Raw genomic sequence first — 7,983 nt, forward strand, 5'->3', positions numbered from 1 at the left:
GTGCTGTCCATCTACAGAACTGGGATAATCAGCCAAAGTACACTCTGTTTTGAAGATTTTCTGATGTTACATGACGTTATGCTACATTAAATTGAATTTTACTACATGTTATATTTTGCTATATCATATTTTCTATGACATTGTAACATGTTAGTTTGTTCCATTATAGTTCATATTGATAAATACATACATTACATTGTTTATTGTTTGCATAGTATATGTGTTCAGCAAATAAATTGGTAGCTTGTAGCAAGCTGGTATAGAGGCTTGTGCAGTTATGTATTCTAATTCTTCTCTTAGCCAAACCTTTTCCCACCTTGGTGAATCTTTGTCCTCTAAGTAAGCAACAAGAGTTGATTCACCACCAAAATACTAGTCAAGACTGAGAAGGTTTTTCTAATGCTCATGTTGACCACTCAGTGATTCCCAAGACAATTGACTTGGGTAAGTTACATGAAACAATCATACAATTAAAACTAGTTTTACTTTGAATTTAACACATCACTTTATTTAATATTAATTTTTATTGAGGAAATGTTGCTTCACAAGATCATTGTCTCAGGGGTTTTCACACCTCCCCAAAATAGGGGTCAGCATACATGGCCCAACATTAAGGGCCATATCTCTCCAGCAGAGGACACAAGATTTCCTAACTCTGTTTAGTCTTCCCCTTCTTCACCCTTTATTATCCTCAGATCCAGTGAAACTGATCAAAGGTTTATTAATGTTTTACCTTGTTGTTTCCCCTGCTTTGTTTCTTAAATCTCACCTACTAGTAAGCTTATCAGGTATTTGTCTTTCTCCTTCTAGCTTATTTCACTCAGCATATTCCCCTTCATTTCTATCATGTGGTTGAAAAAACCATTTTAATATGCAATACATTGTATTTAAAAATAATTGGCATATCTTACACAAGCAATTGACCCCTTGAAAATGCACTCACTTGACTATATCACCGAACAAACGGACTTTAATTAATGATACTACATTCACTCATAATTTAGAAAAATATTTACATGTGAACCAAAAACTTGCTCACTAGAAAGATTGGAATTAATTCCCATAACAACTACTAAATTGTCATTTTGTCCAACTACTTCTTGTTCATCTCATGATTAAGAGAAGATGTTTGTAAGAATAATGATTGAATTGAATTCTCTGAGTGAATTGAATTCTCAGAATGTAACTTTTTTTCTCCTTGATTTTTCAGCTGAACTGTGAAATCTCACTGAGTTTTCATCTAGAAATATTTAAAAGCAGCCTGGACAATGACTTGTCTGAGATATTATAGAACTTTAAATTCAGATGGCAATCGACTCTCAATAAGGTTTAAATCACTCTTTTGAACTTGAAGCATTAGCTTGATCCTGAAAAACTCATGAATCAGGGAAATAAAACACAGACTTGGATGAGTGACTTCATTCTTCTGGGATTGTCCAGTGTCTGGGGAACTCAGATCTTCCTCTTTGTCCTGATTTTGTCCATGTACTTGGTGACTGTTGTAGGAAATGTCCTCATTATCCTCCTAATCAGACTAGACAGCAGACTTCATACTCCCATGTACTTTTTCCTCAGTGTCTTATCCTTTGTAGACCTTTGCTACTCAACCAGTATTGCTCCACAGATGCTGGTCCATCTGCTCTCCACCAGGAAGTCCATCTCATTCTACAGCTGTGTGTTCCAGCTCTACATCTCGCTGGCAATGGGTGGGTCTGAGTTCTTTCTGCTGGGAGCCATGGCTTATGACCGCTATGTGGCTGTGTGTCACCCACTGCATTACATGGTCATCATGCACACAGGGCTGTGCCTAAGCTTGACAGCCTGCTGTTTGGTAACTGGCTTCACCAATTCCCTGATGGAAACAATCATCACTTTCAGACTTCCCCTGTGTCATCATGTGATTAACCACTTTACCTGTGAGACCCTTGCCGTACTGAGGTTGGCCTGCGTGGACATCTCTTTCAATAAGGCCATGGTGGCTTTCTCTGGGTTTGTAGTCATCATGCTTCCCTGCTCACTGGTTCTGTTCTCCTATGGAAAGATAGTTGTTGCCATCCTCAGCATTCGTTCTACTCAGGGCCGTAGCAAAGCCTTTGGAACCTGCGCCTCCCACCTCACTGTGGTTAGCATGTGCTTTGGGGCTTCCATCTTCACCTACCTGGGACCTAGGTCAGCATCCTCATCAGAACAGGAGAAAATGGTTGCTTTGTTTTATGCCCTGGTAGCACCCATGCTGAACCCCTTGATTTACAGCTTGAGGAATAAGGAAGTTATCGCTGCCCTCCATAAAGTTTTAGAGAAAATCAGAGAGAAAGGGTAAATCTTAGGGTAGGTACAGATAAACATGATTGAATGGAATAGATGAAGTCTATTCACCAACCACAAAGAGAGACACCACATAAAGACAGTTTGACTATGGATGGTAACATTTTGACTAGGCAAGTAATACTCCTGCCTGTGAAAACTCAGCTTCTTACTTCTTTATTTTTATTTATAAAAAGGAAACACTGACAAAACCATAGGATAAAAGGGACACAACTTAGCACAATTCCCACCACCAGAACTCTGTATCTCATCCCCTCCCCTGATAGCTTTCCTGTTCTCTAACCTTCTGGGAGTTTAGACCCAAGGTCATTGTGGGATGCAGAATGTGGAAGGTCTGGCTTCTGTAATTGCTTCCACACTGAACATGGGCATTGGCAGGTTGATCCATACTCCCAGCCTGTCTCTCTCTTTCCCTAGTGGGGAAAGGCTCCAGGGAAGCAGAGCTCCAGGACACATTGGTGGGGTTGTCTGTCCAGGGAAGTCTGGTTGGCATCATGCTAGTATCTGGAACCTGGTGGTTGAAAAGAGAGTTAACATACAAAGCCAAACAAATTGTTGACCAATCATGGACCTAAGGGCTGGGATAGTGCAGATGAAGAGTTGGGGGGCCCTCAATTTTGTAGATAGCTAATAGGCATATTTTAGTTAAATTCTCAGCTTTTTATTTCTATTCTTTCTACTGTAGTCAGTATGAATAAACATTGAATATTGTACTTCCCTGACCCAAGTTTTCTGTATGCATTAAGGGCGAGTACATACAGTGCTGTTCTTCTTTATATAAACTTTCTTGCTAACCAACCATGTGATCTACATCTCATACAGTTAAGCAGATCCTCCCTCCCTCCACAATTCAGGTGTAAAATACTAAGACTCCTATACTAAGGGACACACTGCATCTTGGTAGAAGGACTTATTGCTATCTCTCTCTGTTCATGTAATATCACTCCAGTCTCTTTCCTCCAGATTTCTGCATGGAAATCTTCAATTCTTTCTTAATTTTCACAGGACCCAAAATTGCTCCGACTCCTTATTTTACGCTTGCTGTGACAAAAAAAAAAAAAGATTGTAAGTAGTTTTTACTATGTATCATTAAAATCATAAAAGAGATATAATGACACTAGATGGGTCTGCCACACTTAGATTTCAGAAGCCAATTATGTTCAGATCCTCATCATGGAATAAAGAATTTTTTCACATAATTAATAAGTGTCCTTCTTCTTCTTCTAGCGTTTGCCCTTCTTCCGTAGCCAGTCAACAGCATTAGGTTGAGCCTGATGTCTGCTTGTTGCTGGCTTTGAAAGTGACTGGGATCCATGTGGATTCAGTCGGCTAGGAAGGATGGTCAGTTTCCCCAATAAATGGGTGTTCATGGGATGCACCACGAGAAGGTCGATTCAATGCATCCTATAAGTGTCCTTATATTGGCCAATACCCAATTATTTATGTTAGTGGTGTAAATGACTCTATCCTTAGACCATTTTCTTATAGATGTGGTATAAAGATTTTCACTTTTTCAGTTTTGTTATTAGATCAATGATCCATAGCTTCAGCTGGCAAACAGGCTTGTGGAATTAGTAGAAGATGGTGGATTATCAAATCAGGCTATTTCTAGGTGAAGAAGATAAAAAAGTATTGAGTAGATAGCTCATTTGAGTCATTCTACAGGCATAAAGAAAGATTGATACATTCAAATAGGGGAAAATAGTAAAATATTTCATGGTAATGCAAGGAAGGGTGGCAGCAAAAAATAGCTTGCTCTATACTATCCTGATTTATCATGTGTGCAACCTCAATTCAAGCTAGGGTATCACCACATTGAAGTGCTTTGCTTATTGTTGTCCAACAATAAGCTGAAGATGTCTAAGTATTGGTATGAAAATGTTGTTCTTCTTGAGATTAGATACAACTATGGAACAAAAATTTTCCCAAATATCTTTTGAGGTGCTGAGTATGAAACAGATTGTGCAAAAGAATCTATTAGAAATAGGTGAACTGGAATGGGAATGTTGAGATTTAGTCAAATCTTCGTGCTTACAAAGTAGAAATAATGGACAAATCCCACCATCCAAGGTGTTATTTTATTATTTTTTAAAATATTTATTTACTTATTCTCTATTTATTTATTTATTTTCCTTTTGTTGCCCTTTTTATTGTTGGAGTTATTATTGTTGTTGTTATTGATGTCGTCGTTAGATAGGACAGAGAGAAATGGAGAGAGGAGGGGAAGACAGAGAGGGGGAGAGAAAGACAGACACCTGCAGACCTGCTTCACTGCCTATGAAGCGACTCTCCTGCAGGTGGGGAGGGGGACTCAAACAGGGATCCCTAAGCTGGTTCTTGTGCTTGGTGTGACGTGAGCTTAACCCTCTGCGCTACCGCCCAACACCGCTATTTATTCCCTTTTGTTGCACTTGTTTTATTGTTGTAGTTATTATTGTTGTTGTTATTGATGTCGTCCTTGTTGGGGAGGGCAGACAGAAATGAAAAGAGGAGGGAAAGACAGGAGGAGAGAAAGACAGACACCTGCAGACCTGCTCCACCGCTGATGAAACGACTCCCGTACAGCTGGGGAGCCAGGGGCTTGAGCCAGGATCCTAAGGCTGGTCCTTGCACTTTGCCCCACCTGCACTTAACTCGCTGTGTTACTGCCCGACTCCCTTGAAGGTGTTATTACTGAAGATGCATATGTACTTCCTTGAGAAATTAAAGTTTAGCAAGTTTCTTCCCATGCTCATGGGACCAAGAAACAAGAACTTTCATTTGCAAAGCTGGAATGTAGGCTAAGGGTGTTGGATGAAGAAGTGACCAGATATGGGGAGGGGACACATGTTAATACAAATAAAGTATAATTGGCCCCTTGAGATCTCACCAAGAAAGTTTGAGAACTTTACTTGCTCCTTTTCCATTTGTTTTAAATTCCACAGCTTTTCCAACCTTGCTGTCTTCCAACATTCCAACTTTCTTTTAAAAAATATTTAATATTAATTCCCTTTTGTTGTCCTTGTTTTTTTTATTGTTCTCATCGTTGTTGGATAGGACAGAGAGAATTGGAGAGAGGAGGGGAAGACAGAGAGGGGGAGAGAAAGATAGACACCTGCAGACCTGCTTCACCGCCTGTGAAGAGACTCCCCCGCAGGTGGGGAGCCTGGGGCTCGAACTGGGGTCCTTATGCCGCCAATATTCCAATTTTCCAGTGATGAGTTGGACATTTTTCAGAATAAACACGATTATGAGACCAGGGCTTATAATCTAGAGTCAGGAGTTGGGCAGTAGCAGTGGGTAAAGCACAGGTGGCGCAAAGCGCAGGGACCAGTGTAAGGTTCCACATCTGTCCATTTAAGATTGGCCCAAAATACAAGGTACTTTTTTTTGAGACCCTATTATTCATACTTAGATTATTGTTGTGACTCAGCCCATGAATAAGACTCTGGGGGTTGATTAGCATACGAATGAACGTGAGAACATTATCAGTATACAACTGATGTCCATAATTAGCATATGGCTGATGTCAGGCTGTTGCCAGGACTGGACTTTAGCATGCTCCAGGTGGAAGTTGGCCTTTGTTCCTGCACTCCACTCTCCGTGCTCCCTGCTTTCCTACATCCTTGTCTTCCTGCCATGGCCGGACCTCCCAGGATTTGTAAAAGTGAAGTCCAACTTTGGTAATTTAGTTTATCTCTTTTTTAATGAATTAATTGATTGATTGATTTATAAAATGGAAACACTGACAAGACCATAGGATATGAGGGGTACAATTCCCACCACCAAAACTCTATATCCCATTCCCTCCCCTGATAGCTATCCTATTCCTTATCACTCTGGGAGTATGGACCCAGGGTCAGTATGGGGGCAGAAGGTGGAAGGTCTGGCTTCTGTAATTGCTTCCCCATGGGTGTTGGCAGGTTGATCCATACTCCCAGCCTGTCTCTCTCTTTCCCTAGTGGGGCAGAGCTCTGGGGAAGCAGGGCTCCAGGACACACTGCTGTGGTTGTCTGCCCAGAGGAGTCGGTTGGCATCATAGTAGCATCTGGAACCTGGTGGTTGAAAAAAGAGTTAACATATAAAACCATATAAATTGCTGACTAATCATGAATCTAAATGATAGTACAATGTACAAGGACTTGGATTCAATACCATGGTCCCCACCTGCAGTGGGGAGGGGAGCCTCAAGAGCAGTGAAGCAGTATTGCAGGTGTCTCTTTCTCTCTATGTCTCCATCTCTCTCTCCTCTTAATTTCTTTTTGTCTCTATCCAAAAATATATAAATAAAATAAAGATTGTTGCTTCAAAAGACATTATGCATGGGGAGCAAAGAGGTGATCTTCGAGGGAGTCATTTTTTTTTTCTACCAACATCAGCATAAACCTGGCACCTGACCCTCACTTCAAGAGCCAGTAAAAAGCAAAACCTAAAGGCTGGAATATTGCAGAAGAATATTTGGGGTCTCCGTTTTGGAAATAGCTAGTAGGTCTATTTTAGGTATATTCTAAAGGGCCCATGATTTTATTAGTTACCTCATTGTCCTGACTTGTTCTTACCCCTTATTCTGCTGTACCTAAAATACACAATTCAATACTGCTGTACCGCTATATAATAAACCTTGATTGTTTTCAACTCTCACCAAGCCACTGTGTCGGGCTGCGAAGCGGAGGAGAGAGAGGAGATCCAGAGCAGAGAGGGACACAAATCTTTATTCATGCGGGCACCTCAGAGTTGGGTGAGAGCGCAGCGGTGTGGGCCATGTGGAGCTAGCAAAATGGCTGCCTCCTGCTATGCGCAACAACCCTTCCCTGCATCAGGTCACCAAGGTGAAAAGCGGGCAAAAAGAGAGAGGGGCAGAAGCAGAAGGGATTTTATGGGAGAAATTACAGAAGTGACAAGTCAGGACAGGATTGGCTAGGAAACAAGGCACTCCAGGAAAAGGGTTTCTTGAGAGAACTGACAATATACCCTGAGGGGACAACTTGGTGGAACAAGGTACTCCAGGAATAGAATTTCAACTCTCACAGGAATTGACAATACCCTGAGGGGACAACATGGTGGATGTGACTGCATCTTCACAATTTCCCAATACCACTGGCACACTATCTATCTGTCTATTTATTTATTTATTTATTTATTTATTTTGCCTCCAGGATTATTGCTGGGGCTCAATGCCTGCACCATGAATCCACTGTTCCTGGAGGCCATGTCTTTTTTTTTTTTTTAATAAATAATTATAATAAGTAATGAGGAGTTTGTGTCATTTAAAAATACTCTTTCTATTTTTAAAATTTAGTTTCATTTGTATCTTCACAAAAATCATTTCCCTTATTGTTATTATGTGATTGATAGCTATGTGTATTCATCTAGGAGAGAGGGATAATTTATGTAATCATCACCATTTTCTAAGACTTTAAGATAATATGCATTTTTTCATAAAGCATTCATTCAATGAGAAAAATTTTCAGAATGGAAATGAAATGTCTTAGTTATCTAGGTAGGACTTTCTCCAAATCTCTCTCTCATTCACCAGAAGATTTGTATTCCTAATAATAACTTCAGGATTTTACACATATTAAACACTGGTTTAGGCTTCCCATTGTATTTGGGTCTGGTCTTATGCTCATTATCTATTTCAGTGAAAGAAGAGAAAATGATATGACAATAGTGAGGACC

At 40.3% G+C, this 7,983-nt stretch overlaps 1 protein-coding gene across 1 annotated transcript; it reads left to right on the forward strand.

The window, feature by feature from the left end:
• Positions 1–1,378: 1,378 nt before the first annotated feature.
• Positions 1,379–2,320, forward strand: LOC103112896 (olfactory receptor-like protein OLF3). The gene has a single exon (XM_007522365.1). It carries the CDS (start codon positions 1,379–1,381, stop codon positions 2,318–2,320), a length of 942 nt encoding a protein of 313 aa, XP_007522427.1.
• Positions 2,321–7,983: the final 5,663 nt, after the last annotated feature.

The sequence above is a fragment of the Erinaceus europaeus genome, chromosome 8 (assembly GCF_950295315.1).
Source record: "Erinaceus europaeus chromosome 8, mEriEur2.1, whole genome shotgun sequence".
NCBI lineage: Eukaryota > Metazoa > Chordata > Mammalia > Eulipotyphla > Erinaceidae > Erinaceus > Erinaceus europaeus.

Bases quoted from the DNA above. Each gene is read 5' to 3' on its own strand.
- LOC103112896 (XM_007522365.1), top strand. From the start codon at position 1,379: ATGAATCAGGGAAATAAAACACAGACTTGGATGAGTGACTTCATTCTT.